Source organism: Eulemur rufifrons, chromosome 17 (genome assembly GCF_041146395.1).
Source record: "Eulemur rufifrons isolate Redbay chromosome 17, OSU_ERuf_1, whole genome shotgun sequence".
Taxonomy (NCBI): Eukaryota; Metazoa; Chordata; class Mammalia; order Primates; family Lemuridae; genus Eulemur; species Eulemur rufifrons.
In genome coordinates this window covers 26,330,106-26,343,535 of record NC_090999.1, presented here as the reverse complement: position 1 = coordinate 26,343,535, position 13,430 = coordinate 26,330,106, and the positions used below count along the sequence as shown (strand labels likewise).

Here is a 13,430-nt window from a genome sequence, read left to right as displayed (position 1 = left end):
CTTATTCTATCTTATAAAAATGCAAATTAAATTCTGATATGATTTATCATTTTTTACCTATCAAAATTGTTAATACCAAAAAAGTGTGATAATGCACATTAGTGAGGTTATGATAAAACTTATTATCCTCCTGTGCTAGAGGATACACGAAAATCTTACTAAATGGCATTATTTACCAAAATGTTTTAATGCTCAGTCCTTTTGACCTAGCAATTCAACTTTCTAAGAATTTATCGTACAGATATATTGATACTTGTGATCAAAGACAAAAATACAAGAATAATTTTATAATTGTAATTGTCTAAAATATCAAAAAATAGGAAACAACCTAGAGTTACTCAGAATATTGAACATGGAGTTACCTAGCAATTCTACTCTTGGCAGATACTCAAGAGAAATGAAAACATAGGTCCACAAAAAGGCTTGTACATGAATGTTCATAGCAGCATTCTTTATAACAGCTAAAAAGTAGAAACAATTTAAATGTCCATCAACTGATGAATTGATAAATAAACATGATATGTCTATACAATGAAATATAATTCAGCCACAAAATAGAACACAGTATTAATATCTGCTGCATGATTGAACTGCAAAAACAACTAAGTGAAAGAAACCAATCACAAACAACCACATATTGTATGAATGATTCTATTACTATGCAATGTCCAGAATAAACCAACCTATAGAGACCATAAGTACATTAGTAGTTGCCTGAGGCAGAGGGCAGAGGGTGTGAGGATAGAGAGTGATCGCTAATAGGTAAGGGGATTTATTTGGGGGGGGGGTGATATGTCTGTTCTAAAATTAGATTATAGTGCTGGCTTGACAACTGCAAATATATTAATACCACAGAATTGTATACTTTAAACCACTTTTTAGATATAAATTATACCTCAATAACGTTGTCTTTTAACAACCTAAATTTCCAGCAATAGTGAGACTGGTCATATAAATTATGGTAAATCCCTGCACTGGAGAACTTCACAGTCACAAAAAAAGCAGATTGTACTATTTGTCCCCATATAGAATAATTTCTTTTTAAAACTAAGTTAAGAAGACAAAGTACAGAATACTGTCTGTACCATGGACCCATTTATGTACCAAAAAAAGCATAGAACATAGTATCTTGAAAGATACATAAGATACTAATACCAGTTGTTGTCTTTGAGACTGGGAGCTAGGACATGGGGGTCTAGAATGTGAGATTGCGTTTTCAGCATTCCCTCTTACATTTTCTTAAATGTTTTACTGTGCATATATTTATTTATTCAAGTAAAGGAAAAGAGTAAAGGAAAAAGAAAATGCAAACCAGCAAAACATTAAAAGCCCAACTGTGTACGATTGCTGCAGCGTTGTAGGGCATACACAGCTGTCGATGACAGTGTAGACCCGCCCTCAGAAGTTCACTGTTTAGCTAGGAATACAATGAAAAGGTAATTTATGGCAATTTTAAAGAAAATAAAAATAGTGTAAGAAACCACATACCAAAGCTCTGTGTACCAATGGCGAACTCTCTGAGCTGCATGAGGCTGCATGGTGTTAACACCAAGGAATGGCAATGCAGCCATACCACACTTCAAAAGAGCAGGTGGCGTTTCAAAAGCTTGCTTTTAACAGAATGGTCATAGGTGTGGCAATTAGAATGTTGTTTCAGGCATGAGTGTCAGATTAGAAAACTTTTTGTAAAAATTACTGAAGTATTATTACCCCAGTTCCTCTTCACAGATGGAAGCAAATATGCCCCAGAGATTTATCTAGAGCCTGCCCCGTATAGAACACAACAGTACCAGGTTCTACGGCAAATCGTAAGTAGCATTGAATGCTAACTGCATGCTGGGAAGATTCACATATTATTTTGAATTCCCATAGCCACCCTCTAAGTTAGGAATCAGCAGTCCCTTTTTAACAGGCAGGGAATATAAAACCCAGAGAAGCAAAATAAATTACCCAGTGTCCTACAGCTAGTGCTTCGTGGGATTAGTAGTCAAACCCATATCTGAATGACTCTAGCACAAGTGTTCCTTCTACCAACCATTCAGATTCTCATGTTGAAAATTGTTTCTGGTATGTTTAGGAATAGTATTTGGTTGTTTTGGTACCTAATGGGATGGATTTAGGGATTTAAAGTTAAATTTCTTGATTCTTAGTCCATTCTAAGATTCTCTAACAGAACCAGGATTAGGTATGATTAATTTGGAGAAAAGGTGTTTTTTGTTTGCTTGGTTTTTGGTTTTTGGCTTTTTTGCAATTGAGCTGGGAAGACTGTAGTGTATCAATGGTGCAGCCAGATAAAGTAGTAGCTAAGAAGAATAGGGCTGTTTATTAATACGTACAATGTGTCAGGAACTTGTGCAAAGTGAGTATATGTGACCATTTTACAGATGAGAAAATGAAGACTTGGAGAAGTCAAGCAACTTATACAAATCTTCATATTGAGTAATACAAAATGGAAGGTCAACATTGAAGTGGTGGAGTCTGAATTCAAACCCAAACCTTTCATTCTTCACTCTTCCATGAGCCCACCCAAGCACAGTAAAGATATAGAAGTGGCAAATGTAGACTTTTGTTCCCAGAAATTTGGCTATCAAGGGGAGGATCAAAATCAGCTGGTACCTATAGTCGGGGACAAGGGTAAATAGAATATTATGGTGTCTCTTTATAGTAGGGGAAATCAGACTGTGTTTAAGGTGAAAAAATGCATATTGAAAGATGAAACACACAGTCCAGAGCACATAGTAAGTGCTTAATAAATACTTCTTGCTTGATGCAAGTAAAGGAGTTATTAACGGAGCCAGCTGCATACGGAAACAGGCACTAATGGCAACCAAGAACACCAGTTAGCATTGGCAAGGAAGACTGACATTTTTCCAGAAAAGCAGGGCAAAGGAAATAAGGGAGAGCAAGATATAAGGAGATTTTAAGGTAGAACCAAGGGCAAGTGAGGATGGTCAGGTGGAGTATTCTCCATGTTCTTGGCAAAATAAAAGGTAAGGTTCTCTGTGGGGAGGTTAGAAACAACCATTATGGTAAATGCATTAAGACCTCAGTGAGACTCAGTCCTGCAAAAGCGTATGTTCAGTTATGTGTAAGTGAATGTGCTTGGTCATACAACTGAAAGAGATTCCATTAAGTGTCCACCTACATTGTTTTCACAAATTACTCAGTACAGAGTTCAGTCCAGATTCTGGAAGTGTCATACAGTTGCTAGAGCTTGTCTTCCTGTTTGACGGACAATGCTGTGTACCTACCCAGGCGCAGAGAAAATAAGTCTACATGCCAAGTTGCCAGTTCAATGGCTAGATTCTGAGGCAGATACCTAATAATTCCCAAATAAATGAATCATGAACTTCTATAAATGACTTCCAAATTTCTTAAGTCAGGGTAATTTATAAATAATTATATTTGTGGCAGTCCTCAGCCTTGGGTGACCATCTTTTATGCTTATACAGTGCTTCAGAATTTTTAAGATGCTTTCACACGTATTAGCTCATTTAATCCTTAAACTGCTGTGAAGTAGTTGAGATCTTAATACTCCCATTTGACAGGTGGAGAAACCAAATTACATGGAGGTTAACTGATTTGCCAAAGACAAATGGCTCTTTGGTAAAATAACTGGTGGTAAAAATAAAAGTTTTCTAATGCCTGGTCCAATTCTAAGACATCCCAACAAAACCAAAATTAGAATGCCTGGTCTAGGGTCAGGATTTTGTGGCAATTGGTAGCAATATAGTACAATGTCTTTGGTTTTGTAGAGGAATCCATAGATTTAAAATGAAATTGAGAAGCTGGTCTCTAGATGTTCCTTAGATCCCTTGGAACATGAAGGCTATGGGTAACTTCTTACTCAGAAGTCACAGATACCAGAATCTGTAGGTAGATTTCCTGAGTCCTCATAGATCTTTGTGTTGTAAGAGTATTGTCCCAATATCTAGAACCAGTATTTTGAGTTGGCAAAAAGATCTAAAATGCAAAATTTGTGAAAATACAATTTCCATTTCCTATGAGCATAGCACCACCCTCGTTGTGTCTTCTCTACTTATCCTCACCTCTTTTCTCCTTATTCCTTCTTTCTTTCCCCTCAATTCTGTTTTTCTGTTTACAGAGTTTTGGATCCTGACAAAATCTCACCACTTTGTTTTAGTGAACTTGAAGCCACCCTTCAGGGCAGGGCCAGAAAACCACTGGGCACCTTCTGACTCACAGAGAGCCTCTCCTACTCATTTCCTCCTGGTAAAATGGCCCTCGTGTTCCACCCATCCGGATGAGCCTGAGCAGGGGCATGTGAGTCCTGTAAGGTCTCTTCTGAACTTCCAAAATTAAACAGGATGAAAAGTTCGAATTCAGAGTTGTTAACTTCCTAGATTCTTGAGAGTTGTTTTCATGGTCTCTCCTTATTCCCAACCCTCCCCATTTTTTCTGTAACTAGTATGAACTGTTCCCTGACACAGATATAGTGAAGTCTCCTTAATTTTGCCATTAGTCACTCCAGCTCTTACTTGCTTATTAGCAAAATGCACATTATCTTCTTGAAGCCTTGATCTCCTGTAAAATGCCCAGAGCTCCGTGCCTTAGTCTGTCTGGGGATGAGAATGGGAGCTAGGTGGCAAGTTCACCAATTAGCCCACTGCTGCTGAGCCATCCTGCACTAAGAGACCAGCTCTGCCCAGTGCATAGGGGTCCATATCCTGCCCAATCCTGCCTTCTCTGAGGAAGGAAATCCAAGTGGTCTTTTCAGCTCCAGTATGTTCAAATCACAGACCACCTCGACAATTTCTCCTGAGCTTTGGGGGATGAGATCCATAAGTAGATCAGAGTTTTAGGTGTTATTTCTCCGACTTTACATCCCTAATTCTTGATACCAACTAACATCTAAATGTGTTGTTCTTTCCCCTTATTTCGTATCTTCTAACTAACTCCTTTTATGACTTTATTCCAAATTACCAAATTCCAATTCTTGAGGGGTTATTTTTCCAGCCCGCTCACAACAGTCATCTATCTATCTTTGGGGCCCATTTCCCACTAGCTCTTGAATGTCTGCATTCCTACTATCTGGTTTCCAAGATCATACTCTGAAGCATCTAAATTTAGCATCCAAAACACCCATATATGTGAACTTTAGAGTCTCTAGAGCCAGTTCTGTCCTACATTAAACTGAAAACACTCATAAAATCACACTCAAAGGAAAGGTACAAATCAAAAAAGGTGGACTTGCACCCAGATCATAGGAAAGTTTGTTAAAGTGTTTATTTGAATTCATCAATAATTTTCATTTCATTACCTTGAGAAGCAGCAGAACATAGCAGAAAGGGCATGGACAGTATAAAAAAATTGACTAGGGTTCAAATTCTGGCTGAGTTTGAACCCTACATCTATTGCTTACTAACTCTCTAAACTTGGGTAGTTTCCTTAACTGTAAGATGGAAACTAGATAATAACATATACCCCCATAGGATTGTTATAAAGAAAAAATAAGATTACATATGCAAAATGCCTAGTATGGTGCTTGGCAAAAATTAAGTGGTTAATTAATGTTATTTAATAATCTTTACTCCCAGAAACTTCCTATAGATTTATTGTTTCTATTTCTTTTTTACTCGTTTTACTATAGTTCAATATCCATCCCCTTCCTTCCATCAGGAAAAAAAAAACCCTATTTTCACTTTTGATAATTCCAATATTACTAGTTGTATTTTAGTTTATATAGTCCAGATTGAGATTTTAGAGTCAGTAATATTACATTAAGCTAAGTCTGTTTTTTCCCCAGAAAAACTAAGATGCTTTTTCTTAGAATTGTTTTTTATACATGCAAATGTATTCCTTGCACTATTTGAAAGCAGCCATAGATTTTGCAAAGCAAAATATTTCACTGCTACCTAGTGTAACATAGGAAAACTAGCATATGTTCTCTCAAGTTTCATAAGGAAGAGGACGTGTAAACAATTCATTTAGTACCTAAGAGTCTTTCAAACTATCTTTGACAATTTTCCAAAGATAATTTTTATTTAAAATCCAACCAGTCCCCATCCATCTCTCACCCTGCTTTCCCCTGGCTTTGCTGCATTCTCAGCAAGCCCTGCCTTGGTGGTGGCAAGACGGCTGCCAGCAACTCAAGGAGGACCCCCTTCTGGTCCAAGTCCAGTGGCAAAGCAAGCACAGCCCTTCCTGGGTTGCTCAAGCCATTATAACCAAGGAGAGAATAGATGGCTGGCGAGCAAAACAGCAGGGGTTCCCCAGACACTTCCTCAGAGTCTCACAGGCCTATGCAAAGGCAGAACACTGCCTGGCTCAGAGTAAGTCAGTTTTCAGTGTCTCCAATTCAAAGGACTCCATTCCCCGGACGATAAATATAACTTGTCACCTCCAGGTTTTAGATCACTCTCATATGGTAGTGCCTCCTACCTGTCAAAAATCTTTTCCATGAAAAGATAAGTCAAAAATGGCTGATAAACATTTTTTTCTTCTATTTGGACAATGATTTATTAATATCCACTCACAGAGCCTTGTTCTTTTTGGGTGCAGCCTTTAAATCACTTATGAATCTACCAAACCATATTATTTATCAATTAAAATAACAAGATGAGCCAGATGCCATGGTGGATGCCTGTAGTCCCAGCTACGCAAGAGGCTGAGGCAGGAGGATTGCTTGAGCCTGGGAGTTTGAGGCTGCAGTGAGCTATGATTGTGCCACTGCACTCCAGCCTGGGTGACATGATGAGGCTCTGTCTCTAAAAAAATAAATAAATAAAACACAAGATGCCATTTTCACATGTCAAATTTACTAGAATTTTTAATGTTTATTCTATAATAAAAGAGACATTTCAAATCAATAAGTAAGAGCTTATTAGACAAATGGTATAGGGGACATTTGGCAAATGATTTAGGAACAACAATAGCAAAAAAACCCATAAAATTAAATTTGTATCTCACACCAAACTCCAAAATAAATTACTAATAGTTTTAAAGCATTAAATGTAAAAAAAGGAAGCCATAGAGAAGTAGGAGAAAACATAATGTTGTAATTATCTGTTCTCAGGGTGAGGAAGGCCTTCCTAAACATAACTCTAGTGACAGAAATTACATATAAAAGGATCAATTAATTGGATTGAGAAAAAGTGATAAGTCCTATATATCAAAAAATTTTAATTTCACTTATGACCAAAATGAACTGAGCAAAGCATGTCCACCATAAATATCTCCAGCTGGAATTTTTTATTTATTAGATTTATAGGGAACTAATTCTCTCTACCTCAACCCCTGAAGAGTAGCAATTCTTCTTGGGAGAATTGCCCCTGTCAGGGAGGGTCACAGATTAGGAGTGCAGGACCTGGGCAATTTTTAAAACTCTAGGAGAAATAAGAGCACTGTGGTGGCGAGGAGAGAACATGAGGAGGAAGGGCAATATTGTGAGCGGTTACCTGAGGTAAAAACTTTGGCAAGAGGGAGGAATATCTAAAAGGAATTAGGAAATGTTTTGTGTCATATGCTGTGTAAAACCTTGGCATTGCCCCCCAAGGAAATTTACAGTAAAGTTCTATATTTTCTTCAAAGGTTTTAAAGATAGTTTTTTTTATAATAGTTATGGTATTTTCTTTTAAATGTATGAACAAGCAAAAGCAGGAGCCGAAGGAGCCAAATTGTGTTGTTTATCCTTGTGAGAAACAAGAAGATTAATATCCTTAATAAAGGATTTTATAAACCAATAAGAAAAAGCAAATACTATTTTAAAAATAGGCAAAGCATTTGAATAGATAATGCAATTTAAAAGCAAATGGTTATAAACATGAAAAAAATTACCTCATTAGTGATCAAACACATGTAAAATTAAAATGAAATATTTTTCAAGATACCCTCTTTTCCTCTCAACAAATCACCCAAAACAAGGAAGATGAGAAATGCAAACTCCATATTCAGGAAAACTAGGCAATATGCATAATTACAAAGCACAATATATAAAATCAGAAAGTAAATGGAGGAATGACAGAGAGGAAGAGAGTTGTAGCAAAAGAGGAAACTATAGAGGTAAGTACTCAGAATTAGCCAATAGAACCCAGGAAGTTTTTAGGTACCAGCAGTGGTATGCTGGTAAATGTTTAACAATCAGTTCTCCGAGAAATACTGGAGGTAGGGGAAGAAGTGGTATGTGTGTATGTGTGTATGTGTGTGTGTGTGTATGTGTGTATGTGTGTGTGTGGTGATATACACATACATGTAATAAATTTTTATATAAAGGACATATAGCATATAATATAAAAATCATAATAAAATAAACAGTATTCTTTATTGAAAATTTCATATAGCCAATCATTGATTTTTGCCAAATTCTTGTGTCTGTAGCCAATTATGGTTCCAATAACAAATGAGCATGGATCCAACCTAAATATTGATATTTTCACTTATGTTAACAAGTAAGCAAGCATGAAACAATAAATATAAACATGAAACAGTGAGTCAGAACTTCACTCATTTGTCAATGACATGAGTGACTACTTTGCTGAGTTCGATAATAGTTGTCAAATATTGGAAAAACATCTTGTCAATTTTTTATGCTATTCACAATGTAATGACAACAGAAAACACACACTTTTAACTTTAATCTGCATTATTATCATTTTCTCCATCACTTTCTCCATCACTTTCTCATCTTCAGTAATCAACACGACAATGAATCAAGCCCAAATTTGTACTGTTTGCCAATTTCCATGAGGTAAATACTCCCACCCCATGTTCAAGTTCATCTACCATAGTGAGGTCACTAAATGCAGAGATGGAAAGAGATGCCAGTTGTACACAATTACGTGGTCTTTCCACATTCTCGCCACAATTTTATATGTATTTAACTTATCTCGTTTAGATATTGTCTATCTCCCTAAATCCATAAGAGCAGAAAATTTTGTCTATTTTATCTCCATTGTGTTTCTAGTACTGAGAACAGAGCTTGACATATAGTGGGCATTTAATAAATATTTGTTGAATGAAAAATAAAACGTTGAACTTAGCTAGACGCCAGGCACTGTCTTAAATGTTTTGCATATGTTAGGTCATAAGACCTTACCACATTCCTGTGAGATGGCACTATTATTATCTCCATTATCTGGGTGAAACCAGAAAGTGACTTATCCAAGGCACCCAGCAAGTAAATTCAGGCACTCTGGCTTCAGAGCCTGCATGCTTTGTCCCTCTGTTTTTCTCGGTGTATCAGAGCCATGATGCTGGCAAAGAGAAATCCCAGGAAGAGAGCTGTGTGGCAGACCTTAAAAGCAAACAGGTCAGATTAGGGCAAGAGACAGAGACAATATATTGGAACTGGTAACTTATATGACAGGTTTAATTTTATTAAAAAAAATTTAAAGCACTTTACAGAACTATTGGAAATTGTGAGAAGAAAGAGTTCCAAAGGAAACTCTGCAAATAATTAGATGAGGCAATTATTAATATTAATTCCAAGAGAACAATAAATCAGTTGGGAAAGTAAATGTAGTCATTGTATACTACTTGACAAAGCAAAGAACAATATTTACATTGTCATGAAAATGAAAACGATAAATGCAGATTTCATCAAAAATAGTGGTGATTTGGCTATATTGGAAGGGGAAGGAAAAAAAGAGCAAAAATTTGCATCTATCAAATAGAAAGTCCATAATCTTTTTAAAAATCATGAATCAAGCAGTAGTCATACACATATAGTAATAGTAATATAACAGTAAATAAAAAGAAATGTCTAAAATGTTGAAAGTCATTAACTCCAGTGAGATGAGCAGAAGACTTTGTTGTTGTTGTTGTTGTGTTGTCAAAACTATAAGGGAAGGCCAGGTGCAGTGGCTCATACCTGTAATCCTAGCACTTTGAGAGGCTGAGGCAGGAGGATTGCCTGAGGTCAGGAGCTCAAGACAAGCCTGAGCCAGAGTGAGACCCCCGTCTCTACAAAAATGTAGAAAAATTAGCCGGGTATAGTGGTATATGTCTGTATTCCCAGGTACTCAGGAGGCTGAGGCAGGAGGATCCCTTGAGCCGAGGAATTTGAGGTTGCAGTGAGCTGTGATGATGCCACTGTACTCTAGCTGGGGTGACAGAGTGAGACCCTGTGTCAGAAAAAAAAATCTGCAGAGGAGTTCAGTTTAGGTCCACTTGCTCATTGCACAAAGACCCAATTATTGAGACAACAAGGATTGCCGAGGAAGAAAGGAATTTTTTTTAATATGACAAAAGTCTGTGGGAAGAACAGAAAACGTTGCCTCAAATCTGTCTCTCTGACTAACGGAGATCATGGGCTTTTTAAGGAGAGGCCACGAGCCTTGGGGCAGGTGGTGGTGGATGCTGAGTCCTGGTGTCAAGAAAGTTGCTCTGGGGCCTTCAGAATCTCAACTGGTTTGTCTCGCAGAAAACCCATCATTTCTGGGAAACAACTCAAAAGGTCAAGTAGTTAGTTAAGGGAGAGAATTATAAAAAACATACAGGGGTCATTGAAATTTGTTCAGGGAACCAGTTTCAATGATAGGTGTCATATATTATTTGATACTACCTGACTTGCCAATTCCTGAACATGTATTGTCTTGACAAAAAATGAAATTGACTTAAGAAGGTAGAATTTTTTCCATAATATTGGCAAAGATTCAAAACAATGTTGACAGAGATGTGAAATTAGGTGTTCTCATATACTAAGTGATGAAGCTGTCAGTTGGTATCTTTCTGGAAGATAGTTGATATTTTGTACCAAATGCCTTAAGAAATTCTGTTTGACCCAGCATTTCTGTAATACTTATGGAAATTTATCCTAAGAAAAAACTTTAAGGATATATACAAAGCCTTAGTCTTTTTTTTATTACAGCAGAAAAGAAATAATAAATATACAATATTAAGGCCCTAGTTTTTTTTTTTTAAATCATGGTAGCTATGTAAATAAAAATTGTGCAGGCACTAAAAATCATATGTAATTATATTAACTTGGAAAGATATTTACAAATATTGAGAAAAAATTAAAAGCTTGTAGCAAAATAGTAAAATGGGATCATTTTGCTACTCTCCCATAAAAGCATGTATTTGAACCAAAATGTTCTAAAATACATGCAACTCAGTAGTTGTGGCTGGGTGATGGAACTATATATGATCGACATTTAGCTTTATTCATCTCCATATTATAATTTTCTATAATGTATATGATTTACTTGTGAGATTGTTTAATCTGTTTCAATATTTTAAAATCACACCTCAAACAAAACAGAACTTAAAGATTCAAGGATATCATCCAAAAAAAAAAAAAATAAGAGTATGTTATCTATGAGCAAAGATGCAGAAACTAAACCTCTTTGGTTAAAAATAATGAGTGTGGTAAAAAGTAATCTACATTTATAAAATCATTATGTTGATATAGGTATAAAGGTTGATGTGGGCTTGTTCACAGAATCCACAATACTAAAATTAAGGCTTACAAAAGCTTAGAAAACTAAGACTAATTCTTTTTAATAGTGGGAATTAAAATCAAAGAATTTATCTATTTCAAGAAATGTAACACATAAAATCCATGTCCCATGATACTCAAAATATTAGACTCCGTAAAGCATTAACTCAAACTGGGATGCATTACTTACATTTTTATATTTAAGGTCCTCATTTCTACATACTTGGAATAGCCATTTCTTATATTTTGAGGATTTGTCTTAATTCCTGGTATTGTTTGCTTTGCTTCTTAGGTACCAGCAAAGGCCACACATCTTACTCAACAGCTTCCCTGCCACCACCTCCGCCATCCCATCCGGCCAGCCAACCATCGTTGCCAGCATCTCACCCAACACAACCTGCAGCCCCAAGCCTACCTCCCAGGAACATTAAACCTCCACTTGACCTAAAGTAAGCAAAAGATTATCTTGCCATTTCCTTGCCAGTCTCTTGTCATAGATTTTCCAACTATGCTTGGCTGAGTGCTGAGGGATCCATAAAAGTGGGCAGCTGGCAGGAAAAAGGGCTGGCTGAGCTGGCAGTTCTTATATCCATGGAACCCCCTTAAGTCTGAGCAATTCTTGTTTATCTATTGTTTATTCGGTCTCCCCTTAAGAGTTCATGAGAAGAAAATTTCCACTGTCTTTTTAAAAGTTCTGAAGCTTTCCTGAAGTCAGCTCACTGCCACCATCACTACCACCACTACCATTGTCATTGTCACCATCACCACCACCACCATCATCATCACCACCACCACTATCATTGTCATTGTTACCATCACCACCATCACCATCATCACTACCATTGTCTTTGTCACTATCACCACCATCACCACCACCACCATTGTCATTGTCAACATCACCACCACCACCATCATCATCACCACCACCACTATCATTGTCATTGTCACTATCACCACCATCACCACCACCACCATTGTCATTGTCAACATCACCACCATTGTCAACCACCACCACTACCACCACATTTTGCTGACAGCCTATGATGTGCTAGACATTTTACATATATAATCTCTATAACCATATCGAGTGGGTAGTATCATCATTTCACAGAAGAGGAAATGGAACTTCACCTCTGTGAAGAGACCAAATAACTTCTCCAAGATCACACAATAGTGTAGAGTAGAAATTTGAACCAATGTCAGTATGAATCCAAAGTAAATGTTTGCTTTAAACTACTATGCTAAATAGCCTCCTTTACACAAAACATACAGGTTTTCTCTCATCCTTCAGAATTTTTGGCTGGGTGTTAAAAACCTAGGATACTTTTATTCGAGCCTACTCTTGCTTAAATTTTTTTATATGGTACTTTTGAGAACTGTCAGAACTGTATGGGGTGCTATGTATGGGCTCTTTATTCATGAGTTACCGGAAAAGTTGGTTGAAGAAAAAGCAAGTGGAGGATTGGAATAGAATGAAATGTAATTTTAAAAAGAAATATGCAAACAATGGCAAGTATAGATTCTTACGGCAAGGCAAACTAGATTTTCCCTTTCTTTCCTAAAAAATTTCTTTACATGGTTCTTCTTTACCACAAATAAGTAATAGCCATCATTTTTAGTACAATTGCATTTTCCTTCCCTTCAATTCCCCTACCACATTGATGTTCTCCACAGTAAAAGTACTTAATATTCATAATTTATATAATAGAAACTATTATAATAATATCAGATTGACATCTTCCCTTAAATGCTTGGTGAGTACAATTTAAAGCAGGGATTAAAAGCACGTTTGTCATGAGTAGCCACCACACTTTTCACTTTATTATGCTTTCTTGGGAGTTTAAAGATGGGAACTAGAAGGTGTCAGAGCAACTTAGTGGCTACCATCTTATATACGACTTGCTTTATACATTTATATTCACTACACACCCTTCCAGGCATTTGCATTTATGAATGCCAATTTAAAGACTCTAATGCCCCATGACATCTGCTACTTTTTTTTACAAAAGGGAAAATGTGGTATATAGTAAAA

The 13,430-nt window shown here is 36.6% G+C and overlaps 1 protein-coding gene across 1 annotated transcript in view; it reads left to right on the top strand.

The window, feature by feature from the left end:
* Nucleotides 1-13,430, top strand: part of FYB1 (FYN binding protein 1) — an 85,397-nt gene that overhangs the window by 27,588 nt on the left and 44,379 nt on the right. The window contains exon 2 of the mRNA XM_069492158.1: nt 11,691-11,847. Coding sequence (XP_069348259.1) covers nt 11,691-11,847 — 157 coding nt within the window. The remainder of the gene's footprint in view (nt 1-11,690; nt 11,848-13,430) is intronic.